Source organism: Leptosomus discolor, chromosome 3 (genome assembly GCF_034619465.1).
Source record: "Leptosomus discolor isolate bLepDis1 chromosome 3, bLepDis1.hap2, whole genome shotgun sequence".
Taxonomy (NCBI): Eukaryota; Metazoa; Chordata; class Aves; order Leptosomiformes; family Leptosomidae; genus Leptosomus; species Leptosomus discolor.
In genome coordinates, this window is record NC_141393.1 from 41,426,142 (window position 1) to 41,453,407 (window position 27,266).

A 27,266-nucleotide genomic window follows, 5' to 3' on the forward strand; every position below is an offset into this window, starting at 1 on the left:
AGATACTTCAATCTACTTTTCATCCTCAACCAATACACCAATCACGTGTGATAACAGTTGGCAGGACATCTTCAAGGAAAAAGTGATCCAAGGTCAAGTTATGAAAGAAAGCTTTTACTGGATGACAGTGTTACCAAAGCTCTTTTGGCTGCTGATAGCATCATTGCCGTAAGGAACCTTAGAAACTTCAAGATCAGCACTGAAGTAATGATTCAAAACACGGAATTAGTACAATAAACTTCATTCATTAGTGCAAGGGGGCAGACAAATGCACAGAAGCATGGTAAGATTGCAGTATTGCAGCAGCCCTCTTCTCAAGGACATTTAAAGTATGCTTTACCAGTTCTACAATCACTAAGACAGGTAAAAAGCCCAAGAAATTCACTCCTGACCCTAGGCCTTTCAAAGGACTAGTCCATCTTTAAACTTTTCTTAACTCACGAAAGACGTCTGTCTAAGGCTCAGTAACCCAATGGTTACATGAAGCGGCACTGGATGTCCTTTCAGCCAGCATCAGGCATGAGTAAGGAAACTATGGTCCATTACTTAATTTTCTATGGCCAGGGAGTTCATGTTCCCCCTTAGTGTTTTTATTGGACAAAACTGCATTGTATGGTAACACAATGCTCTCCGCAGCATCCAAAATACCTACTTAGTCCCAGCAAGGAAGTTGCACTGTTTATGTTGCATTTTACATTCTTTTTCAATTGCACTTGTATTTAATAACAAGAACAAAAATTTGCACTTTGTAGCCAACATTTATAGTTTCCATTTGGCAGTTCTGATAATTTTTCATACTGAGTAGAGATAAAACTGACTTGGCAAACTGTATTTATCAACATTTCATCTGCTAAACCATTTCAGCTAGAAAGCCAACTGTATTGTCAACAGTTCTACAAAGCACACTTCTAAGTGTATTATGAGAGAAACTCACAAAGAACATAAAATATTGCCATACTTGCTTATTTTGATAAAGGGTGGCGGGAACCCCAACAGCAACATTTAAAGATTTGTTATTTGTCATCTCCAAGATGGAAATTTATCCAGTGCTGAGCAATTTTGAAAGACATCTTTCTTTTTTAAAAACTAAATGCACCTCCCAAGTTCCCAAAACCTCTTCCACACTACTACACCAAGAAGGAAACACAGCAGAGTCAAGAATTTCACCTATAGTTCTGGTTATTGCCACATTTCATAGTTTTTCAAAAGTTGACCCTCAAAAGTAAAGCAATCCTGTGCTCATCACTACCAGAAGTACAAATTTCATAGGACTAGCTCGGCCTTAAATGATACTTTCTGTGAGAAACAACGCAGTTATACAGGTCGAAATTTCAGCAACAATTGTATGGACAACAGACAAAAATGAAATTACACAACGCTACAAACAAAACAAGAGTAAAAACTTATTTTAATGCCGACATATGTGATTGTATGCATGCATAGTGAAATCTTCACAGAGATTTGCTATGCATTATATTTATTTGTAGTAGATTTAATAATTCCTTGTTTATTAACAAAAATTTGTAATCGTATCTTATTTCTAATACTGAATCCTTCAACCTTCTTTCTTAATTAAACCTTTGATCTTCAAACTGGGAGAAGTCTCCATGAGTTATAAGAGATTTCTGATGCTTTATCAAGGAAAAGTGCTCAGGACAAAATACTGTAAGTAAAATTTACTACTGTTATTTAAAGATGTGATTACTTCACTATTGATGCTCTCAGCAGAATCACCTCAACACTCTCACTTCAGAGCTTTCTCCCTCTAGAATCTGATCCCCCCCCAAAATTCTCATTGCTAAGCTGCAGTCCCCAGATCATCACAATTAATGATCACTACTAAAGTTAACATATCTAATGAAAGCATGCATTAGTTGACAAACAAGGGTATTGCAGTCATACTGTGTAGCAGTAAGTCAGAGGCCTTTGGAAGCTGGCCAGGCATTGTTGCATTGAGAAGGAATAAGGAGAGAAGGGATGGAAAGAGTTAATAGGATTCAGGCAGTTTCTGCCCTGAACCTCAAACAAGAGTAAAGGAAGAGAACAGTGTAGTAAACAGGTGCAGACCGTTAGACCGTGAGCCTCCTAAATAGCAGCCAATGGGGTTAGCGGTAGTGGCGCGTGGACAATGCCTGAACACTAATCACAGCTTACTTAGTGGCGCGTGGACTAGTAGAGAAAAGTATATACTGACACTGTAGCAAAGAATAAAGGTCTTCGATCCATCAGACTGGAGTCTGTGCATCAATCCCCTCGTCAAAACTGCACCTACTTAAGGCAAAAGGACCGAGTACTGTGGTATTACAAACAAAGAAAGAAAAAGATGCAGGCAGAAAGGAAAGTGAAGTTTTATGTATCCTACATCTCAGTCTCTTCCTGTAGATGTGATTATAAAGGACAAAACAGGATGGAAACACAGATATGAAGAACGGCATCACTTACCATTTCCTGAGATGCATACTTTGGATCTTCAGGATCAACTGACCAGTAGCAGTAATCAAAGCTGAAAGCCACAGTCTTTTCTCTAGAGTCCGAAGTGCTATCAAGCCTACTGTCAACCTGACAACAGAAGGAAAAAGACAGAAAAACCAATTCACTTTGAAGCTGACTAAAAAGTAAGCATTTTAAAACTAACAGGAAGTGTATCTAGGATCTGTCTTGTGGAAAGGAATGGCAAATAGTTTATTCTCTTTATTCAGTTTTCTTTGATGCTCAGATTGAGGCAGAGAGATCAATGACTGACTTGCTGAAGCACTTTTGCTGGAGGATTCATTTACTACAGCTAAGGTTCTCCAGGCTGTATTCCATAAACATAATTTAGTTAATCTTCATAACATTTACATATCGGCAGGAAAGCTCTACAACCTTTTCGATATTTCTCTGTCATTCTTCTGTTTCACTGAGAACTGCATCACAGAAATGAGGCCCCAAGTGAGAAAACAAAACCAATTTTCTCACTGCATAGTTGAAAACAGAGGTCTCTTCTTCCATTTCCCTTTTGCTTTGTCATGGTTGCAAGCTAATGCTTCTGTCACTGGCACAGCACACTACAAAATTAACCACTGCGGGTTAGTACTAATGACAGTGAAGCCTTTCTAGCACAATGGTTAGAAATGGTGACTGAAATTAAGGGAACCATGTAAGTTTTTCTGTATGATCTTCCTCAAGTGATTTGTAACAAAACAGATAATCTTATGAACCAGGAACTATACCTTGCTGTCCTACTCAAAGGAGAGTAACGAGCCAAAACATTACACAAAATTAACACCATCCACATGTAATGCTGACCTAATCAGTAACTTTATTGTAACATTGATGTCTGCAATAACATAAGCAGAAAAAAAGGTTCATTACAACTTGGTACCTAAACAAACCACTTCAGTAATGGCCCTAAAAACTAGGGGTGACTGTGCTGTCTGCCAGATTACTGGATAAAGGTCACTGGAAGCACCGAACTCTGCCACCAGCTGTGAGGTTTACAGTAAAAATTAACAGAGGCCCATCCATTTGCGGTTTGGTGGGGGGTTTTTTGGTTTAGTTTTTTTAAACCAAGAGCAAAGTGAAAGAGGACAGAAATAATTTTAAATTATCTTTGAAGTAAAGGGGTTTCATGTATTTTAAACCCTGCATGATTTTAAAATTGTCACATTGAATTAAGTACACCCAAGGTTTCCTTTAGTCAGAATTAACATCTTAGCAAGCTTATTGATCATCTTCAATAGCATTTTCAACACGTCACAATTCAAAGATTTTTATGCAATTACCTTTTATTTTCTTAGGTTTTCTGCAGCAATAAGCAGAAGATAGCTGGAGCACTGCCTTTCTATTGCAACGTGTAAAAATAAAAAAAGTTTAAAACATAGCTCTCCACCTGTGGAAAAGCAGTCCCTTATCACAGAGGTGGTTACCTTTCTGGTGAGAAGGGGTTTGTTTCAAACTACAAAGCACACCTACCCCAGATACAACAATGGGAACAGTAACATACGAATATTAATTTATACACTAACTTGGATTCATCAAAGGCTGTCTAAATTTAGTTTATGCATAAAGCAAACTTTCTCCCTTTACAAAACTCACAGATTACGAATCCTCAAGAGAGAAAATAAGCAACATTTTACATCCAGGAGACCTCTCATACCACTAACATTTTTCCCCCTTTTTCTCTTTAAAAACAAGTACTTCTAGGCAACACAAAAATAATTATAATGGAAAAAGGTAAATAGTTCAAATCCTTTCATTCAATTTTTTTGCCAGGGTTTCTCTTCAAAACCTAATGTATTATTTCTCTTGAACCAGCAATCTAGAACAACTGGATTGCTTGCAGGTATAAAGAGCAAGGAGACAAGAACTACAAAATATATCCATCGTCTAGGATCCCCACAGTAATCTCACGGCTCATTTATTTGCCTTTTGAGCAGAAACATGTTTGACAACACAAAATTGCTTTGCTTCAATTCTGTTAATTTAGTGAAGGGCTGCAGCAGCTTTAGGTAGTTCAAGAGTCTAAACCAGAGGGCTGGCTCCAGAGCTCTCACAGAGGACGGCAGCTACATTCAGTTTATTCTTATAGTTCTTGGTCTTTTACCAAGGCCTCAAGTGTAGCTGAACACATTTTGCTCCATTTCATGCAAGTCAGTTGCACTCTGAGTGCAAATATGGGAGGAGGAGAGAGACATGGAAAGAAATCATCCAGATGTTAGTAAGATAAACACAAAATCCTAAACAATTTATTAACAGCTTTGAATGATGGCGTGCAGCCAGATTGCAGAAGCTTTGGCAAATACAAAATACAGAGAACACAACTACATATTACATCCCCTGTCAAAAAAAAAAAAAAAAAAAAAAAAAAAAGATACCAACTACAAACCGACCCCAAACCAAAACAATTCTCCCACACATTTCTGCTGCAATTATTCTAGGGCTGTGCCTGTTTAACCTTCTCCCTTAACATTTCTTTTAGAATGATCAAATAGCCAAGCAAACACAGAAAAGCATCAGGATATCAGGATCCTTAAATGAGAAAGAAAGACAAAAAGCATACCTTTATATTTCTGACTTTTGCCACTTTGCCATCAACTTCTACAATCACTCTTCCTCCTTCTGCACTCTCTCTGGAAACAGAACACGTTAAAAAATCAATTTAAAATATGAAGACACAGAAGGGTGCATGTCAAATTCACAAACACCAGAAATTTCACTTACTTCAACATACTGCAAATCAGAGCTATAAACCAGATATTTTTGCTTGTAAAACACTCCATGTTGTGAAATACTATTTGCAAATCTGCAGCCAGGTGTCTCAATAGGAGAAAAGAGCAGGACTGTGGTGATTAAACACTTTCAAAGTGCTTGTCCCAAATACTTTGTTAGGATTTTATTTCTAATTAAGAGTTGTTGTTTTAAATTACATTTACAAGGAAGTAGAGTGGAACACTGGTAGACTGGCTATGCTTTGTGGAGTACGGATCCACATCACAGACTTGTGAGCCATGAGTGTCATCAGGTCCAATTTTTACCATATTTTCCAAAGTGTTCGTTGTAGTCCTCAAAACTCAAAAAAGTACTCTGTAGAAAAACAAAACTGTCCTGAAATGTAAATGGACAGGATTGTTCCCCAAGTGCAAAGGACCATGTACTCACATATGCTGTCTACAGTTCCCACTGAACACAGCTATGACTGGCTACTACAGCAAACTTCCACTTCCAAAATGAGTCAGATTAGAAAAGAATGAACAAAGGATGTGGCCAAAGCCCAAACACTCTTATTTCTGGGCCAACAGCACGATAGCTACTTGAAGTTAAGGATGTTCTTATTTATGGGTGTGTTGTTTCACATCCCTCTCAATAATTACCATGTATTTTTTTATACATAGTAAGATAGAAATGAGGAAGAAGAGGTCAATGGCCTACTTCTTTGACAGCAGAAAAAGAAATGAACACTTTAGTACTGAAAACTAAGAACAGGAGAAAGATTTTTTTTTCTTTATCCTTTATATTTCTTCAGTATTTTGCTTTGCGCTCTGATACTGACAAATCTTGTAAGCTGCAACTTTACCAGAAATATTTATTTTTATGAAGCCTAATGCCTTTGTAAAGCTGGAAGAAACTGGTTTAGAAATTAAATCAATTTTGTCCTTATTGCAGTTTTGTCATGCTTTAAAATTAAGCCGAAGGCACAGATATTGTCATTTGAGATTAGCTGTATATATATTCCCTGATAATCAGCTGGATCAGTATCATCAGGGCATTTAAAAACTAGGTAAGACAAAACAAGAGTTCGAAAATTCAAACCCAGTTGACCACTGTTCATTCATGGTCCATGGCCTTTTAGTAGATTTCCTTACATGTGTACAGAAGTATTTACTCCCCCACTGACTACAATCTCCTTTCACTGACAGCTCTAACTTCTAGGCAACACAGAACACAACGTGCCCTGCCTCTGGGGTCTCTTCTCTCTGGTTCTCAGTTTTCACCCCACACTTCACCAAAACAACCTTCAAAACAATGGCTTAGGACATTTAAGACCTCCACAGAGACAACCACTGTAGCGCTTGAGCTTTACAAGCATAAAGGAGTTTTAAACACACTTCTGAGCAGAGGTTGTCCTGGCTTTGCAGATAGAAATAATGCTTTACCTTAAAGTTTCTGTACTTCACGTTACTAACTTCGAACACCTGCCTTGAGATAGGCTGAACTCAGTATCTTGTGTAATACATACCTATTACACGTGGCGCTTCACATTGAAAATACAAGCACAGCTCCCAGCAGTTTTAGTTAAGCTGTGAGTGTTCAACACATCAGTCACCAGCACCCTGAGTTAGACCCCAGGAGAAAGAGGAACACTCACAGAAGAGAGAATGTGCATTACGTACAGCTGGGTACCAAATGTTGCATTTCGTACAGCTTTGTACAGAACGGAGGCCTCATAAGGCTCCCTAAAGAACAAATGAAGAAGGAAAAGTGCCTAAAGATACAGGCTGTGAGTATCTAAGGTAGAAATTTGCAATTGATGCATCTAATCTGTACATGTGCAACTTTGCAGATGCTTTGAAAAGAAAGGGTTTTCCAACACAAGTAATTTTGAGGACTTGCATAACCACATATAAAACTCTGCCAGGTGAGCTAAGGGACAAAGATGACAGTCACTCTGCACAGCAGGCCAGATCTAAGAGGACATTTTGACAAATAATTTAACAAAAATGTAAGAACAGCAGAACAGGGATCCTTTGGGAGGGAGCTTGCTTCCGTTACACATACTCTTTCCTCCACTGCCCCAGTACGATCTTGGCCCTATCCTGCTTCCTAATCCCATGAGCATTTCCTATTTTTCAGTCCCACTGTTAACCCTCCAATCTTATCACCCTAGTTACAGCTCACTAGTTCCTATCCTTCTCCCCCTACACACACACACATCCTCCCTTACAGGTACCTGCTACCTGTTCTCTCTGACATCTTGTCCATGGGCCCACATTCAATTTTAGGGTCTTCAACTGCTCTGCAGGTGTCCCCTCCCTTCTCCTACCGCATTGTAGCTGGTTTTAGGCTGACCTCTGCTCTGAAGGTTCATGATCCTACTTTCCTTGTCAGCTCTTTCAGTCTGCATCCCAAGTTTACCTGTACACTCTACAATTGAATCGGTGTTTCTTCCTGGACACCAACTGGTGTCAGCAAACAAATTATTGAGAATAAACGGGACAGAAGACTTTGCTCTCAGTTCCTATACCCAGGCTTCAATTGTAACTTGGACAACACTGAGCTCAATTTATTAAGGCAGTGCTCAACTGATGAGTTTTTCTGACTTAGAGGGACAGCGCAAGCACAATTCCATCAACACTAGAGAATACAAGCTCAGACGCACTCAGAGAAAGCAGATCCCTTAAAACTTTTATCTATGTTCTTAAAGGTCGTCGCTCAGCACGTTAAAGCATTTTAGTTATTTAGAACTTGGGCAGAAATGGGTAGGTTCAGATGGGGAATTAAAAAAAATGCACACCAGATTTCCAATTTTAAATCACTTGGGAAATTCAAAAAAAAGGTTACCCTAAGTTGCTTTTAAATATTTTAAAACCTAATTTTCCCTTAACCTCATTTTCTGTAGCAGCTGAACTGTTCTGGACAAAGCTTAAAAATAATTTAAAATATCTAGCCTGAGGCAGGCACTCACGAATGGAAGAACTCTGCCCAAATAGTTGAAAACTGCCAAAGCTTTTAATAGTTTTAAATGCCAGGATATTCTAATTGCAGATGTAAGGCAACCTCAAGAACAAGCAGTGCTCCCAACCCCACCTATAATAATTACATGAAGCTCACTGCCTTCAGTCCACAAGCATTAAACACAATCATATGAACAAATTACTTTATGCTGTGGGTTCTCATCAACTGATGTCCTCTCAGATCACGATCATTACTGAAAATTTAAGATAAAGAAGAAATTCCAAACATAAAGCCTGTGAGTACAAAAATCTCTCATATATAAAAATTATACACTCATATTTATATAATTATATTAAAATAAATATAAACCCAGTAAAATTAAAAACCCACAAAATTCCACACCACCTTTTACCACAAAGTAACAAAGATTCCTCACTATGCAGACGAACAGCTCCATGCAGCAGTCAAGTAGCTTTATTCAAGTCTCACACAACAAGAAAGCCACCAGCAAACAAGACCAGATTTAAAGTCTCTGAATGCAGATTCACAGCACCCAGACTTTTATCTTAACTGCAAGCTGTGTCTGCAAGAAGCAGTTTCTCTTTGCTGCTGCAGTCTCTCACAGGTGTTCCCACTTCTTTTCCTGTATTTGACCCAGCAATCACTCCCCCATGCAATGACTCAGACCAGCTGTGATCAGAAAACACACCCACCAAAATCAATAATCAAGGTGTCACAGGATCAGCAAGTCCTTCCAGAGCACTGAGGACAGTGGTCACACGGTTGCTAAGCCAAAGCAAGAGAAAGGGCAAGAACATGTGGTGGTGGGAACGGAAACCCCTCTCTTCTGAAGCAGCTTACAGACAGAGAGCATTGAGCATGAAGAAAACTGGACGTGCAGCCATCCCCAGCTCTACAAACTGTACATTCAACCTCCCTGTAAACATGTGTTTATATCATGCTTCATTTAGGTACAAAGCAGAGAACTTTGGGAAAGAAAGTACGGTTTGCTACCTAAAGTCCTGGAGGCAAAGCAGACTCACAGCTGTTCTAGATGTTCTGACCTTAACCCCAGAGTGCAAACACTACGAAAGCACTCTCAGCAAAACCTGTGTTTGTCAGTACAGAATCACACATATGTGCACCACAGTTTGCATTTGACTGACAAAACAATCCTTCATCCTTAGGAATGGGTGCTCTGCTGCTCCACAGGTATGAAAGCTCTATTCCTTGTGCTAATAAAATCAACTCCAAAGTACGCTTCTCTAGTAACACATTTGACTTCTGCTGCTCAGAAGTCACAGTGATCCTAACAATTTCCCCACCTTCCCTTCTTCCCCATTTCCTGAAAAATTCATGCTATGTTTGGGAAATGCCTCTCTTCTTCTGAATTACTTTGCATGAAAACAAGTTATCTGTACAAAGACAGAGCTGTAGAAAGACCATTTAATGATGCATGTCCAAGAAAAGACTTCTCAGATACAGAAGGTTTTAGAGAAATCCAGACCCAGCAACAGAACAGTGACACCAGTATAGAACGCAGTGGGAGGGCTCTAATGGGGAGCTACATGAGAGACCTGACAGAAGCAAAGCTGCTGTGCCACTACAAAAAACAGGGGCAGCCCAAAGGAAACCTCACACCATATGACAAATCACTTCTGCAGCCAACATGTAAAGCTAATGCAACCCCAGAGGGACAACAGACGCTCTGCAAAACACAGAACCAGCCAGCAGAAAGGAATCATGGGAGGATCAAGACCCAAGAGAGATATTTCAATGGCTTGCTGGATCTCACTGAGATGAGTTCAGACACAGAGTACAGAAGTGCAAGGAGGTATACAGAGCTGGAGGAAGCAGTGGGTGGAAAGAAAGGGGGCAGTTGTTTATTTTAGACTTCACAGTATTTGCCCCACTTCTCTACCTTCTCAAATAACAGTCAGGCACTTGGAGAACAAAGGACTTGACTTTTAAAAGTTGCCTATTTATTTTAAAAGCGTGTACATGCAATAAAGGAAAAATACTGGAGTCATTAGCAGTAGTCATGTCATGCAATGAAACAGCTTCTACAAATACAGACTACCAAAGCACTTACCAAAGTAATCAAACATACCAAAGCAAATAAATACCATTTAAGTCCATGAGAAATCTTAAATAATTTTTGAACTAATTGAATGTGTCTACTCATACAAACTTTGAAAATAACTCTGCAACGTAATCATTGCACAGACTTATGCTTTCCTATCAATTCCCTTCACCCAATTTAACTCCAAACCCAATCTCAACCTGTACAGAGACAGAGGACCTCAAAAGTAGTACACCAACAGTATCAATCCCTCCCCTCTTGCAGGGATTTTTGCTGATCTGGGCAATTGTGTACGTTCTGTTTTTTTGGAACAATTCACATTAATCTTTTTTTCTAGACTTTTCTAAAAAAAAAAAAAGGTAGCCTTCTGTGGCTCACTGATGGAAAGTATCTTCATACTCTGCTTACAAACCAAAAGCACGCTCGCAGTGAGCACGGCAGGATGCGGGGCAGCAGCCACTGCTGCTGTCTCTGGGATTCTGTCACTTCCCAGGATGTGACTCACAATTATGATAGCCTGTAAGTAAGGTACAACATTTACCAAACTACCTCCCCAGTTGTACCCGAGTCACTTTGTGCCATCTAATGGCACACATGCAATCACCACACCAGCAGCTGAAGTATAATCCCGAGACAAATCTAACCTAAGGTTTTTCTTGCTTTTAAAGTTTAAAGGGTTTATGGGGAAACCTTCAGGTAGTCAGATTTATCTTTTCCTTTCCATTAACAGTATATTGTACAGTGTCTCTGCCTCTTGTTTATCAGTGGCCTTGGCAGAGGTATCTTTGAGAAGCTGCCACCTTTGTGCCTCCCCAGTGACTGACCTTGGCCATGGAAACAAAGAAACAAACAATGCAGAGTATATTTTCTAAATTTTGCTAGTCTTCAGAGAACACTATCCCAGACAAAATGGGTTAAAGACTCATCTGTTGAAAGACCAAGGGTGCAATGAGAAAAGCACCAAGTGTCCATGCTGCTCCATCAGAAATCGTAGATAAGAATGTCAAAGCCTTCAGCCATTAGAGCTTCTGCACTCTACTGACAAGTTAAGGTACCTACAACCACAACTGTCCCAAACACAGCATCCCTCCACTACACCAGCATAATCTGTATCCTTATCCCTACTGCTGCAACCTGTGAAAGTCGAGCTGCTAATAGTATGAACATCCTCACTTTGGCTAACGCAGGAGTTTTTATTTTAAAAAAAAAAAAAAGTATCAACAAACAAGTGCATTTACCTGAAGTCTGTTTTCAGTGTTTTTCATTATTTAGTACTACACAAAACTGTTTTGGGTATTTCTCTTTAAGTCATAATTGTTCTACTGTCTCTTGCAAATAGGAGTGCACACCCAGCCAGCAATCCTCCTACCAAATTCAGACCAGATGTTTATAAATAATGTAAAAATCTATATTGAAGCCAAGGACACAGAGTTCACCAAGACAGCACGCTGCTATACTAGCCATGCTGCTCAAGTTATCTTTTAAGGCTACTCCCACCTGCATAGAGCTTTCATTGGCTCTCATGTCAGCTAACACCATCTGATAGTCAAACATCACCACTGCCAGTGATCACCATCATCCTTGTGTGGTTTGCCCCTATTCTTTGCAAATATTATATAGCAATAAAAATAGGAATATTTGGTGCAGAGGTAAACATGAAGTGTTGTCAATGCTCTTTTCAGATACAGGTCTGCTCAAAGAGTTGAAGTCTTCACTTAATCTTACCAGACTTCTGATATACACATTCATGAGCTAGGAGAGTGTCACTGTTTGAGGCTGGGCTGGCCACTAACGAATGACAGATGCTCTCTATTAACCCCTCTCCCCTCCCAAAAGGGAAAAGGAGAGAGCACAAGGGAGAGAGACTTTACAGTTTGGAAAAGAAAACTAAACCAGCTTTAATGAAACAATAACAAGAAAAGAAAGGATAATAATAAGAATAAGGAAATATATACAATACATACAAATATATACAAAACCAATACCAAATCCAACTCCCCCCACCCTGATGACAATACGTCACCACCACGCTGCAGGGCTGGCACTGGGGCAGTCCCAGGCTGGACTCGGCAGCAGACAGGGACGGGATGCAGGAGCTGGACTCAGGCACTGGATTCAGGGATGATGGATCAGGATCGACGACAGAAGAACAGACAGAGTCCTCCTCAGATGTCACCATCGAAGAAGAGAGAGAGAGACCCTCATGATCCCTCAGCTTTATACTGAATATGACGTACAGGGGATGGAATACTCTGTTGGTCAGGTTTGGGTCACCTGTCAGGTTCACTCCTCCCTGCAGGTGCCACCTTTTCGTGTTTGCGACCCTTTTCACTCCCGGCACCCCGACACGGAGTACAAGATTTAGCAGGTCACAAGAACAAGTATAAGCAAGGGCCTTCTGCATCCCATTCCTTGGTACGAACTATAAACATCAGGCCTTATCACTGCTAGAAGCAGTCACTGTCTGGAAAAACATGTTGCTGTTTCAGAAAGTGCAGTTAGTTAGAGGAGACTTAACTGAAAAGTTAAAGCACTAAAACAGAATTAGTTCTGGTTTAGCCCAAACCAGGACAGAGAGGAAGCACAGGATGGCCTCCCCCGGTCACAGTAAACTCTGCAATCCTGCCCATTCAATGGCATAATACAAGAAGAGTGTTCCTGCCTGCACCATCTCTGAAGTCTTGTACTACTACATCAAGAACATCAGGCAACTTCCTTGAGCAATCCAAGTCAGAAATACTCCTGCAATCCATCAGTGCTCTGAACAGCTGTGGAATAATGCTGCTTTCTCTTTCATGCAGAGGCATTGCAGGGAGAAGTGGGGAGGAACAAGTCTTTTCATCTGTCATACCATCAGCATTTAAGTAAGCATGAAATAAGGAGGATTTAAAACAAAGCTACAGTCCAGTTTCATCCACCCTTGATTTCCCAACTGTTTTCTGAGTAATGAGATAGTATAATTCATGGACTTTTGCATCAAAGAAATTCTGTGCAAATGCCATGATTTCCATGCAAACCAGAATTTAGATAGAGCCGTCAGTTTTCATTCCACCAGACAGAACTTCAATCTGTGATCATAGTTAAATAAATGACTGTGACACTGAATGCTGCGCTGTCTCATCCCTCTTGCTTAGGTACCTCTTTCATTGTATCAAAAGCAGCTACTACAGTAAACCCTTAAAGTCTAAAAACAGAGGTGCAAAACTCCATTATTTTGTTTAAAATCTATGCTACAGATGGCAGGAAAATTTTAGAAGTCCACTGCTTTTTAAAGTTCACATAAAACATCGGACTAAAGAAAAATAAGGAAATCCTGCCCAAAACTCGTATAAGTTCTCTGTGTACAGTGGTGGTGTCTCACCATGTACTGCACAAAGGTTCCACAAGGCCAGCATCCAGCCACTGCCCCATTCCCCAGGGAGTGATCTCTATGCATGCAGCCACATCATCTTACATTACTATGACTTCTCTCAGACAGAGTATGTGGTCTTAGAGAACAAAACTGCTCAGCAAAGATATGGCTCTGGCCAGGTTATTTAATGACATTTTGCCCCATTTTTCTTCACTGCATACAAAAAAAAAAAAAGCCTGATCCCTGCTCCTAAACATTCTGATGCTCATAAAGTATTCTTAGGACTTGGGAGGAAAAGTGTTCTATGAAAATGCACAATATTAAAGGCTTCCAAAAGCTGGTTTTGCTCTTGTTTTAGGACATTGTTGTAGCTGCTTTTGCACAGGCAACAAGGGAAGTGAAAGAAGATAAGAGACAGTCAGCCTCTTACTCTGGGATGTAAACCATCAGTAGCCAGCACTTGTGCTCCTGGCTTAAATGAGTACAGGCACAGTATTGTAATACAACATCAGCAGAAGCATCATCTGTAGAATGGGCAGTGGTGGCCACTCAGGACATGCAGAGTCCTGCCCTTTTAAAGAGCTAGAAAGTCTGCCTTTTATCAAAGTTAGAAAACTTGCTTCGTGCAACTGCAAGAAGAATACATCTGGGAAAGGTTGCTGATGCAACCTTATAAAAGCACAGATGTGACTTATGAAAACCACCTGCTAACGCCAAGAAGAGACACTAAGAGAAAAAAGCAGCTACCTCAATGATAGCTTACATGAATAAATAATAGACCAGGCAAAGGAAAATAATTTGAGAGGGGGAAAGATATCAAGATAACCTTAGCAATAGGCTAGGTTACAAAACTGGATACACAAATGTTAAAACACATTTGTTTGGGCGAGGAACCTCCTTTATAAACGTAAAATTTGAATCACAGCTTTTCTTTTAAAAATCCCTGCTCTTCTGTGGAAAAGAAGCTGGAAATCATGAGCAATGCATAACGAATGCAGTTTGTACAGACTTTCAGACAACTCTTGGAAGCCTGAAGCATCTCTTTCCTACCATCAGGTACCAACCCAAAAACTCTCAGCTTCTGGTACAGAGTTCAACTACCACGACCTGAAGAAAGGGACTGTTGTGTAACAGAGGGACACGGAGGAACAGCACTCACTCAGCTATCACACTAGGCAAAACTAGGTAATGATACACACACGTGGACCACAGAACAAAGTTTAAGTCAGCTCAAGAAAAGTACCAAAGGAAGAAAAAAATCCTCACATCTACCTTTAGAAATATAAAGAAAATAAGTGTTCTCTCCTTGGGTTTTTTTTTCAATAAAGTTAATTTAAAACACTATCCAAAAAGCACAGAAAAGCTAACTTTAGCACTTTAGCAGAGGCTGAAGTTGTAAACAAAAACAAAACGTATGAATACTAATGGTGCTGATATCTTGTGTCATTATACACTTATACATTTGAAGTCATGTATCACAACAATTTGAATAAAGTAGGGTCATGGCTTTTTTTTTTTTTTTTTTTTTTTTTTTTAATATAATTGGAAAAGCTTTTGAAATGGTAACCTACACATCTATGGTTATCTTTCCTCAGAATACATTCCTCCTAACAGCGGCATTATGAAGTTTTAAGACAGAGATACAAGCACCGGAACAGGGTTGGTTCAAAAAGATCTTCAAAAAGGCAGCAGTGAGCAACTAGTGAAGAATAAACATTTTAAAAGGAATATGCTTGAGTAATTTGTTTTGGTGGGGGTAAGAGAGAGAAAACGATAATCTTGGATCTACTGCTGCTTTAACTTTATTTTGGTACAGATTTAACATCTGTTATGCATAAGATTCAAGGAATGCTTTCTACAAAATTTGCTACACGTTATCATTCGTCAGCTGCAGGCCACAGTACTGTATCTAGGTTCTTGCGGTTACACACAAGCATGTGAAATAGATAATAACAGTCTATAAAACAGCAACAAGTCTTGCTTACAAAATAATCCTTTCTTTTACTTACCACAATGTGAGTACAAAGAACAAAGGAGGCAGACCACAGCAGAGAGACCAGTTAACGAAGCTGACCCTGCAGCAGATTAATAATGGCATACCAAGTAAAACCCAATAGCAATTTACTTTGCATCATTTCCAGAATTCTTTTTGAAGTAATTTTATTTTTCCACATAGCTTTCCTTTTGAATAGAAACTAATTTTAAACATTCACATCAGAATGCACCATCAGCTGAGTTCCTCTCTCACCTGTTCACTGCAGCTATACCCAACACTAGCTGGCCTGGCACACCGAGCACGGGCCAGGAAACCATAAGCAAGAAACTTTGCCTGCAATTACCTCCCAGCCTTGGGCTTGCTCACACCCACCACCTGAGTGCTTAGGATCTCAAACTTAACTACTCCACCCCTATCCCATCCTCGAGCCTCATTACCTGATGCATCCCAGGAAGGCAATTAGAGGACTGTACAGAGCAGCAGCAACGAGGAAAACAACTGCTGCAGCTCAGACTGGGATAGTAAACATCTGCATAGCTGGAACTGCGGTTCAGCTTTTCTGCTTGGGACTACCCAGGCATTTCTTTGATGCTCTAATTTGCCAGAGTGTGAAGGACAAGCTAAGGAACTCCTGAGGGGATTGGGAAATAAACAGCTAGCCAGGAGGCTTCGAGTTACAGCTTGGAAACAATGCAAAGCAGAAAAAGGCAAAGGGCAGCTTTTGCGTTAATTAACCTGTTTAGCAGCTCTTTCAGGTGACATGTCTATGAGGTTTGTAGAGGATGGGAGAGTTCATTCGTGAGTTATTAAAGACACCAGGAAAGACCCTTTCAAATAAGAGCTCCTTGCCAGTCTCTCTTTTCCAGGCCACAGAGGCAGCTGAAAAGTGGAAAAAGGTATTTTCAACAGCAGAATATGTTTTCTGTTTTGCTGGGTCCTGCACAAGTAGCTCCCAAACTTCAGGGCCCAGCAAAGTACTTTAAACTCTCAAAAAAGTGTCACAAGGCAACCTGCATGCCCTAGCATCAAGTTTTCAACTAACACCACCATAACTTTACAATTTGATTAAACAAACTTGCCATGAATGATTTTACCCAGGCCTCAATCCACACTCTGTGAAGGAATGCCATGTTTTCTAGTCACTGGTGCACACTAAAAAGAGAATCCTACAGTACGGATGAGACTTTTCACGGTGGTATAGAGCACTGTTTTTTAAAATCCTTCTTTCTCATCTTTAAGACTGCTTAAGTAGCAGCTCTCAAACTACAGCGTGGCAAGGGAACGCATCCTGGGTATGCAGAAGTGAATCGAGACCAGCTGGATGCAGAGCAGAAGATGCAGCAGAAGTGGATCACAGAGGAAAAGTCATGAGGCAGCTATGCTCCATCCTGGTCCCGTCAATACTGGCCTGGACACGCTGACCGCTCCCCTCCCATGAACAAATGCAGCCCTCCCTTCCTCCTCCCACATAGCACAGGGCTGAGGTCCACCATAACAGCAATCAGCAGCCACAATTCGGTACTAGAATTGTGATGGGAGACCACAAGGACAAACATTTTTGAAACTAGCAGCACATAAAAACTAACATTGGTTTCTGCTGGCCTACATAAATAGTAAAAGGGCACATCTAACACTGCAGGTGTTTCTGTAGCATCTAACACCCAACACAGCTTTCAGAGAGCTTGCCAGGCACAAGGAGAGCCCTAGACATAGCACTGGAATACCCGAAGGGTACTGTACCCTCCTTCTCAGCCAGTCACACTATTTCCAGGTCTGGAAGGTCAGATCTGCTATCACAGCACCACACTGCAGACCGTGCTGTTGGCACACTCCATAGCAGAAATCAAGAAAGAAAAAGAAACAACATTTCTAGTTCACGTAGTTATGTGCTAGCATTGAAAGTGTTTCCATCAACAGCTTCTGACTGACAGCCAAAAATAACATTACACTTTCCTTACAAAAGTCTAATATCTAATATACCAAGCATTAAGATGGCCAGAAATAAACCATAAAGGGATTTCATCAGTTCCCAGCTCCTATGTAATACCCGATTACTGCCTATTGCTATAGTTGATTTACAGCACCCATTCAAACTTCCATACTTCATTCTGAGGGGGAAAAATACTTACACGGAACAAGTATCCATGTAACCACGAAGTAACAGATCTTTTTTAGCACATAGAATAGTAAATGTGTAACAAAGACTTCTTTAAAGCAATGTCACTCCAGGGAACATATTTGTAGGAATTTACTCCCAGGACAACATTTTGCTGATAAAAATCATTTAGTCTGTTACAGAATGACTGATAGCATTACAAAGAACATTGGCTATAAGCTATTTATAGTTCAGGCAAAGGAAAAACCTCTGTATTCTGTATAACTGTACTCACTTTATAACTATCAGGGATTATTCGTGCTTAGGAGCTCTCTGTTAAAGAATGCATTGTGATGGGTGCCATACAGGCACAGAACAAAAAGATGACTCTTTGTCTCACACTAAATAACAAGTTGCAGATGTGATTAATATGGTTTATAAAAAATGGAAACTTTAAACAGAAAGCAGGATTTTTATGAACTCCTGTATTAACACCTTTTAACATCTGAATATTCTGTAAATTTTAAGATGCAAAACCAATGTTCATCTGCCATTGTAAATTAAATGAAAAGAAGCAATGAGTAAGTAAAGTTTGTATGATAGACTAGAAAAAAACAACTAATGTTCTAGCCTTTGCCCGCAGCTTTTAAATTTTGGGGATTCTTAAAAAGCAAAGTTTAGTATTTTTGGCTGGAACTGTGATTGTAGACATTACAGTACTTCAGTCCAGTTGAACTGAAATATTTCTGCACAAAGTCTTCTTTTTAAAGCACCTAAGCGATCCCATGAGCCACCCTATCCCATTTCTGTTGCAGCACCAGATTAGCTTCTCTCATGTGCAGGAAGGAGGCCGTCCACCCTTGTAATCCCACCCTCCTCTCCAAACTACATTCCCTACCAAACAGCTGGCCCACACTGACTTTTCCTGTTTATCACACCTTATCTGACAGAGTTATAGTTGCTGTTTAATGCTATAATGATATAGGCACTGTTACACACTATTTAACGCTACCCACTGGGGAAAAAAAACATTAAGACAGACGTGGTGCAAAGTTCCTCACCAAGGAGGATCTGGTGAGAGGGAAGATTACACCCCTGCCAATTCAGTCTTTGGCCTCTCTTCCCCAACTGCTAGGAAACACGCAACTTAAGTCTAAGGAGACCCTACTAAGTCCACTATGTAACTGCAAATAGGCAGCCAAGGGCTAGTGTGGGAGAAACGAGTATGTAATTGACTGCACAACGAAATACATCGCCAAGTCGGGCTTTTAAATACTTTCAATCTCCAGTGAAGTCCACAAGACTGAAACAAAACAATCCCATGGTCTGGATAACTTAGTATCATTACCAAATTGTCATTTAATGCTAATACTTAGCACTTGTACACTGGTTTTTATTTCTAGAGAGCTAATGGCAATTTATTTAACCAATAAATGCTAAGAATGACTAACAATACAGAAGAAAATAAAAATCAAATAATATGTCCAACACTAAAGCAACACTAAGCAAAGAAAGGTTAAACATAGTTTACTTCAGTGCCGCAACTCTTCTTACAAAATGCCAGCATCTATTAAAGTCTGTTGCATTTGCAGCTGTACAACAAATCAGAACCATATTGCCCAGACATGTTTTTAAATGAAATTATGTACAGAGTATTTTTAAATCAATTAACTTTGAGTTAAAGGTAAAATATATTGAAAACCTGTAAATAACTTTCCATCTTTCCTTTTCTATTGAGGCTAGCAGGTTTGTTTGGGGTGGTTTTTAAATTTTATTCAACACACACTGATATCTTTTCTCACAAAAAAAAAAAAAAATCCATAGACAAGTAAGAACTTAAGTGTCCAAAATACACTAGTGTACTGCTGGCTAAATGATCATGCTAGTTTTTTGACTGGGCAACTCTTCAAGAATCATTTTCTCTACTACATGAAAGTTATTTATCACAGATGTCGCTCCAGTCAGCAGACAACTTGAGAGGCTCATGATAAAAAGAAAGGCAGCATAAAGTCAAAGAGTGGCCCTCAGAGCTCATACCACTTTTCAACCCATTTCTGCCTGAAGTGCTATAGCGTTGCTCTAACAGGAGAAGTAAATTACCAGCCGCTGAAATTTTGGCTGCTTGCTAGTTCTTTTTCTTTTCCTCCCCCAGTTTCCAAAGTCTGGAAGGTTTTAATTATGTGTTATATCCAAACAACACCACAGCATTGTGCTATGGCATCTTCTTGTTTGTGGGAGTTGTCTTCAAGCCGTATCATTGAGCTTTTGGGATTTCCATCGGAGCCAAGCAAGCCGAGGAGGGAGCGGAGCCGAACGACAACGGGAATATCCGGCCCTGCCTCCCGCTGGAAAAACCAGCAACAACAGAAGGGGAAGGGACGATTCCCTGACACTGGGTGACAACTGGCCTATTTTGGGGACCTCAGGAAGACGGAAGTCAGTGGGTGACTTTTCCAAGAAAACTTTCCAAGATCTTTAGAGAGCCGCAGAGAGGAGCCCTGCCGCTCCTCGTACCTTGCCGCGAAGCTCCCCGGCTCCTGTTGTCCCTCGGCTCAGCCCCAGCTAAGCCACCTCACCGCGACGATCCCGTCCCCAATGACAGCACCAGCGACACCCGCTCGCCCCTCGCAGCCGCCCTGTAACTGCCCCGCTGCCGCGGCGGCCCCGTCCCCCCTCCGCTCCCCCCAAACGCGTCCCGCCAGCCGCCCCGCCGCACCTTTTGCTCAGAGGCCGGACACGCACGGCCACCTTGACGTTGGCCATGGCTCGGCTCACGCCCAGCAGCCGCGGCCGCCCGCGCCCCGGCGCCGCATCACGCCCCCGGCGCAGCGCCCCAGCGCCCGGGGAGGAGCCGAGCCGCCCGCCGCGGCCCGCCCCGCCGGGGAGGGGAGGAGAGGGCAGGGAAGGCCCGGCCCAGCCCGCCGCGGAGGGGAGGAGAGGGGAGGGCAGGGAAGGCCCGGCCCGCCGCGGAGGGGAGGGCCCGGCCCCACCCAGGCGGCCCCCGGCAGAGAGGGAAGGGGAAACCTCCCAAAGCATCCGCGTTGCAGCCTCTCTAGCACCCAAACCAGGTCTTTCTGCCTAAAACAGGTCCGCCCGGGAGAGCAGGACTTCCAGACCCAGAGACGGTGGTTTCACGCTTAAAATCGCCAGGGATACCCCTGCTCCCCCAGCAGCACCACCACATTATCGTTCGCAGCAGCACAACAGCCTGGATTAATTTGACAGTAATTTCAGGAAGGGAAGTATTCCTTCCTTATTGATGCTAAAGGAAAGCTCCCAAGTGTTTTAAATTCCTTTGAAAACCTCCCATCTTTACGTGGGCTATATTACGGTGTAAAATAAAATCTCAAAACTTCCAAAAAAATGTAGCTGATCAATGTCAAACTGTTGCATTGATAAAGGTTTTGCACTTAGAGTAATATAAAAAACACCAAAAGTTTTTTTAAAAATTGCTTTTAGAGTATTGTCCCTGTCTGCTACTGACATTACTGTGAAGACGGGAGAGCAAGTAGCATTGGCATAAAAAAGATGCCAGGCTCAAAAGACAATTCCTGTTTGGTTTTTGCCAATGTTGTTACTCATTTTAATTGGACTTTTCCTTATTTTGCATTTCAAAATAAGAGAAACTGAGCTATATCTGAATATCATGTAGGAGTGTTTTACAGTCCATTAAACAACTTCGGTTTAAATTGCCCTTTAACTCTACTATTTATTTGCACTTCAAGTATAGTTCTCCTCATGAGACAATTTGCCATAACCTCCAGAAACATTAAATCTAAATGAAAAAGATAGCACAATACAGAAAGCTTCCGGAGTGAAATATGGGAGGGATCCTTTGGACCCAACACTTTTCCCAAAAGGAAAGGACTTAATCCGAATTGTTTCTATCCTCTTTTCCTAAGAGGAGCAGAGGAACATCAGCTACACTTACACAGTATACTACAGATCTGTTAAGCTATACGCCTTGTCACCACACTGAGCAGAATGATGTAGTCCACTAAAATTAAAATGGGATTTTGAGAAAATTTCACAGACCGAGTAGACCAATTACAAGTAAGTCCGATCAGAGTGTGCTCAACAAAGAACCAAAGATTTCTTCCTTAATTCCACTTTAAGTTTTTATCCAATAATCGGGTAAACTACAGTGACATTTGTGTGGTACTGAGCCACCTAGTGGTTACTTTCAAAAAAATTAAAGGGCTCTTATTTTCAGAAGTAGAAATCAACAGGTTGGATGTAGGAAGAATTCAGATAACATAGATGATACAATGGTATAAAAGAATACATCTGCACCAATTCCAGTTTGCTCTGTATCCTGAACACAAAACTGGACATCTTCCAAAGACAACAATCCTCACTTATAGATGTCCTGCCATGTATCAGATGTCCTGAGGTTTTATCAGCAAGTCTTCTCATGACTTTAAAGCCGCTAAGGTTGAAAATTGGAACAATCAATCTTTTTCCTAAATTGTCAGTCATACTTATGGAACAAGAGTTTTATTCTAAGGGGGGCACAGAAGATAGGGCAAGCAACAGAAAAGGAGAGAGACTGAAGAATACATTTATCACTATCATAGAAATGTGGTTTGCAAATCAGTAGACCTGCCATGTATCACCAAGTCCATTTCCTGCTTTTCCACAAAACCACAACATAGCCATAATAAACTGTAACTCAAAACTAGTTTAATTTCTTGGTTGAAACGCCTATGGAAGCGTAAGCTGGGACCCAGCACTTTGCATTTGTAATTACAGGATTTTACAACAAAATAAAACCCAAGAAACTGAGCTCTTGAAATCTAGTGCTTTTATTGAAGTTTTATAGTGACATACAAAATACAGTGTATTATCTTATCAAGATGCTTATAAAAATTGAGACACTACAGAAAGTGCATAAAAAATATCAAAACAAATTTGCATTGAAGATACAGGCTCCAAGGGAATCCTGTCCAACTACTTCGAAAAGGAACTCCTTATCAGTCTTCTCAGTAGTCTGTCTTCCTATGTGCAACTGCTCATTGTCCTTTTTTTTTTTTTTTAAATAGCCAGAGAACTGTTACATAGGAACAGAAATTTAGCAACCTACAAAGTCCCTGCTGGATTAAAGCACAACTATGTCGTAGTTTTCACAGAAGTCCATGAAAAGGTAGTTCTTTGAGGAGCCATCCTATTTGAGGAAAATTATTTGTTAGGTTAAGGATAAGCCAAAGTCCAATTCAGCAGTATTGCAGATGCCGTCAGAATACACTTCTTTCTGCAGTTCTCCCCATTTCAATATTTGCTCTGCCAACTCCTCCAACTCCGTCACGAGCATCTCTGTTTTTGTCAAAGCAATGTCCTGAAGCAGAAAAGAGTTGGATTTCATCTCTGTACATCCTGCCAATCTAACAGGACACCAGAACAAGCTAAACAACCAAACGGCTTGAATTCTTAATGCTGGAGGAGACAGAAGGCTCAGTTCTTTTGCTACTCACCATGTTCTTCATGATGTTCGGTATCTGAGGGATGCTTCTAATGGTCTGCAAATGCTTTTCAAGCTTCTCAATGAAAGTCACAGCCTCAGTCAACAACTTGACTACATACCTGTAACCAAGAACGAGCCCTCTACTCAAAAGCTGTGCAAAACAATACTTCCAAGCTCTTATTTCTTTCCCCTGTGGGTTTTCTTAGTCCTCTTCTCCAGTTCTATCCAAGTTCCTAAACATCTAATCAATTTCTCAGCAATTACACTTCTGACTTTCAGCAACAAGTAGGGCAGGAATTACAGAAGTGAATACGCACTTCTTCAGTAAATGGACTAGAATTTTTAGACTGCAAGGAGAAGGACTGTACTTTTAAAACATGTACTACGAATGTTTGGGAACCATTCACACACTTATTCTGAGCAAGTCACAGTGGAAGGAAGACACCAAACACTAAAGTAACAATTGCTACCTATGGAGAAGCATAACGAATTGAGCATTTAACACATCTGTTTAAAGCAATACATCACAAACTGTTGTGTAATCTTTAAGAGACCAATAACCCAAGCAAATATTCATAAAAATATGTATCACTGCCTTTCCATGAATTTAGCAATGTGTAAACTACAAGCTTTTAACTGAGGCTCAGCTACCATTTTTTATTTCTATTCTTATCAATAGAAAGTTGAATGAAAATATGTGATTTTTACTGCCTATTAGTTCAGACTAATTTGGACTCAAGCAAACAAAGAACAATTATTTTCTGTATGCTTACTTGTGGAAAGTGGCCTCAATAGGCAGGGTCTCTTGACATCTGGGCTTCACCAATCTCTTTCTAAGAGCCCTCTTCTCCTTCAGTACGGCTTCCAAGTGTCTGTTCATATCTTGCAAAATCTCGCATTTTTTGCCTATAAAATAAAACTGCCAAGTTGAACCTACTGTCCCACTAAAACAAGAGCAAAATTTCTTCTGGAAAAAGAGAGGAAGAAAAAAATCTGGTCTATTGCACTGGACAGTTTACACTCAAGAAAGACAGCATTAATCAGTCACTTTTGTTGGAGGACACAGGACTTAATATCAGCATGCACCTCAAAGTCATAATACCTACTTTTTAGAGATACAGCTTTGTTAATTGTTTTACATTATCTATAGTTTTAAGTAAACTGTCCTTGAGATGAAACTGGCTTCTTGAAATATACCATAGCACTGAAATATTACAATGTACTTCACCAGCCTAACACAGTAGTAGCAAGCTAGAATGTTTTCAAGCACCCATCAAACCCTAGTGGGAAAAGTGTGAAATAATAAAGAAATGGATACCTACTCTCCCAAAATACTAAAATAAAAATCCAAGTAATTTTAGGGGTACATGGAAGCAGCAGAAATACATTGAGTTACTGGAAAAACAGCAAAGTAGCACACAGGCCAAGGGAACCAAATCAGGTTACTGATGATCTCGGAACTCCTGATGCTCCACTGACCCTGGGAAGCTGACTCTACATACCTTTTTGTGGAGAACAATTTACACGTGGAGCTTCTACTGAGACCACAAGGGTGCACGTTCAAATAGTATGGAAGCATTCTTCAGGGGCTAATAAAACACCTGCCACCTCTAACAAGCTACCCACTGGAGACAGCTGCAGTAACTTCTAGGCACGTCCTGTACTCAGAGGAGATATTAATCTGCTGATGAAGTCATCTGACACTCTTGGTTTTTCTAAGGTACAACTGCACTTACCCAAGTAAAAAGGGTGAGCAATGTCTGCTGTCTCCTTCTCCAGCTGCAGAATTTCAGTTTTCATTTTCTTCTACAACAATAATAACACAGAATGAAAATGCATTTTTAACTTATCCAGATATTGTTGACTGTCTTGGGGTGGGGGAGGGAGTAGAAAGGGAGAAAGCGGGAGCATGGGGGAGAGTACACGTGTGAAAGAGTGAGCATTTGTGAGAGAGCATGTTACCATGCTCTCTGGAGTGTCTCTACTACTAGGTGGGGCTTTTTTGGTCAATAGGAAAATACTGTTGTAAAAAAACTAAACAGTGTGGTGATTTATTGGGAATTCATGCTGGAAAAGACAGATCCTGCAATTCATTCCTAAAACACAGAAACTTAGATCTCCTACAAAGCAGTTTCATAGTCTATATTCTACCAAAAAACCTCTTACAGCACCAAGTTTCCTCATTATGGCAAGACTGGTTTGTGCTTTGTTTTGTTGTTTGTTTTGTTTGTTTTTAGCTACAGGAGAGGGTCTCTCGTGAAACGCCTAGCTTTAATTCTTTCCAATAATAAACCAGCACAAGAGCAGCAGATGTCTTTCTGTGGCTGAAAGAAGTGTAGTCATTTGGCTAGACAAGAGAAGACTGAGGAAAGTACAGAAAAGGATGATGTATCTGTCTCTCAGGACACACTGAGAACTGTTGCTTTGCTTTTCTTCATTGCTGAGGAGAGGACAAAACAAACCTGCTTCATTCATAGCATACTGAATGTTAGTCAGAGAGAGTACTTTGTATGTGAAACCTTCCAGAAATGGAGGCTAAGTAGCCACCTTACTGGCAGCTGGAAACTGTTCGTTCCTTCTGTCCATCAATGCAGGATGATCCCAGCTGTTTAACTTATTCTCCAAATAAGTAAACAGTGAATTTGTCACACCGCTTTGCAGTAAGGCTTTGTAACTGCCGGTGCTCACATTGTGCAACTTAATAAACATGGCTTCTGTACCATCGAGCAAATACTCATAAAACATCATCGTAAAACACAAGCCAACAGCCAATTTGGGCAGTAGGAAGTGATGGAGGTTACCTCTTGCTAACTAACAAAATGGTCTAATTGCCCATAAAGAAACACATTTTTGTGAACTGAAGTCAACTACAAATTATTAGCTGCTCTTCAGAAAACTTCAGGTAACACTTCAGTCAAAGATGTAGGCTGCCGCATCTTGCCAGTTATACCAAAAACTTTTGTTTCATTATCTTGTTCTTTTCTTTATGACAACTCAGTCTGCTGGGGAAAAATGCCAACTGTTACACAGCTAAACTGTTTAAAAAAACACGTAAAACATGAAATAATAGGAGACGGCAATCTGATAGCTCATCGGGTGCCACGTATTATCTCTAAGTATTGAAGTGTTGAGTGTACACTGACAACAGTAAAGGTTGTACCTCATTGATTTCAGCTTGAATGTTTGCCATTTTTTCCATCTCTGAGAATTTCACAAAGCATGGGGCTTTTCTGCAGGTTAAATCCAATGTCTCCTGTGAAAGGAAAACAGGAAAAAATGCAGTCAGCAGCATCAGGCAAATTCTCAAGATCGGCTTTTAATTGGCTAAAGTTGCTGTTAATCTAGTGCACTATGCACGACAGTGAATTTCACCTGCACAACTCACAAGACACAAGCGTAATTTGGGGAAAATGCACACAAGTGAAAACAAAATTTCATTAAGAGGCAGCATGAGAGCACTCCCAGCGCTTGCATGGAGCTGGAATACACGAGAAGGCACAACCCCCCTCCTGCCTCCGCTCCAGAAAAACACCTGCCAGAACGCACAGTTATGCCCGGTGAGGAAAGCTGCCACCAGCCCAAACCGTAAGCGCTCCCTTAATAAAATCGAAAAACCTTCTCTACCTTTCAAACTGAAAGGCATTGACGCCCACAGCCCCTCCAATCCCACTTCCAGCCGCACCACAGCGCGGCTTTGCCCGCCCGAAGGCCGGAGGGAGACACCGCGCCGAGGAAGCCCCAGCGGCAGGAGGCAGGCGGGACCCCCACGCCGCAGGGACGGTTACGGGCGGAACCGGAGATCCGCAGCATCGGAGTCACGGCTTCTCCCCACCTTTACCGCAGGCAGGTTCCGTAACGACAGTGTTTTCTCCGGGGCGGCCCCCGGGCCGTTACCTGGCTGACGACGCCCGCCGCCAGGCACCGCGCCAGCAGGGCGGCCGCCGCCGTGGGCTGCCCCATCTCCCAGGGGCGGCAGGGGCGGCGGGGGGCTGCCGCAGCGCCGCCCCTCTCCTTGCCCTCCTTCGCGCCCCGCCGGCGGCTCAGCTCCAGCGCGCTCCGCGCCGGCCCGGCCGCCCTGCGGGCCCTGGGACTGGCGGCCGCCATCGCCGCGGAAGCGGGGCGCGC

General features: G+C 41.2%; 2 protein-coding genes across 2 annotated transcripts in view; both read right to left on the bottom strand.

Moving 5' to 3' along the window:
• The window catches only part of STARD9 (StAR related lipid transfer domain containing 9), a 99,088-nt gene extending 91,561 nt beyond the window's left edge, over positions 1-7,527 (bottom strand). The window contains exons 1-4 of the mRNA XM_009950116.2: positions 7,523-7,527; positions 6,873-6,935; positions 5,042-5,111; positions 2,443-2,559 (exon numbers count right to left, since the gene is read on the bottom strand). Of these exons, the coding sequence (XP_009948418.2) occupies positions 2,443-2,559; positions 5,042-5,111; positions 6,873-6,935; positions 7,523-7,527 (255 nt within the window). The remainder of the gene's footprint in view (positions 1-2,442; positions 2,560-5,041; positions 5,112-6,872; positions 6,936-7,522) is intronic.
• Positions 7,528-22,467: 14,940 nt separating this feature from the next.
• On the bottom strand, positions 22,468-27,245 carry HAUS2 (HAUS augmin like complex subunit 2). The gene is made up of 6 exons (XM_009954800.2): positions 27,036-27,245; positions 26,302-26,394; positions 24,878-24,947; positions 23,915-24,047; positions 23,152-23,260; positions 22,468-23,015 (listed from the first exon to the last, which is right to left on the bottom strand). The coding sequence occupies exons 1-6, from the start codon at positions 27,243-27,245 to the stop codon at positions 22,866-22,868; spliced, it is 765 nt and encodes a 254-aa protein (XP_009953102.2). The 3' UTR covers positions 22,468-22,865.
• Between the last annotated feature and the right edge of the window lie 21 nt (positions 27,246-27,266).

Excerpts from the sequence above, each read along its gene's own strand:
- HAUS2 (XM_009954800.2), bottom strand. The coding sequence starts at position 27,245 with ATGGCGGCCGCCAGTCCCAGGGCCCGCAGGGCGGCCGGGCCGGCGCGG. Across the intron at positions 24,948-26,301 it reads TTCAAGCTGAAATCAATGAG|AAGAAAATGAAAACTGAAAT; the intron begins GTACAACCTTTA and ends TTATTGTTGTAG. Across the intron at positions 24,048-24,877 it reads TGCTCACCCTTTTTACTTGG|GCAAAAAATGCGAGATTTTG; the intron begins GTAAGTGCAGTT and ends TTTATTTTATAG.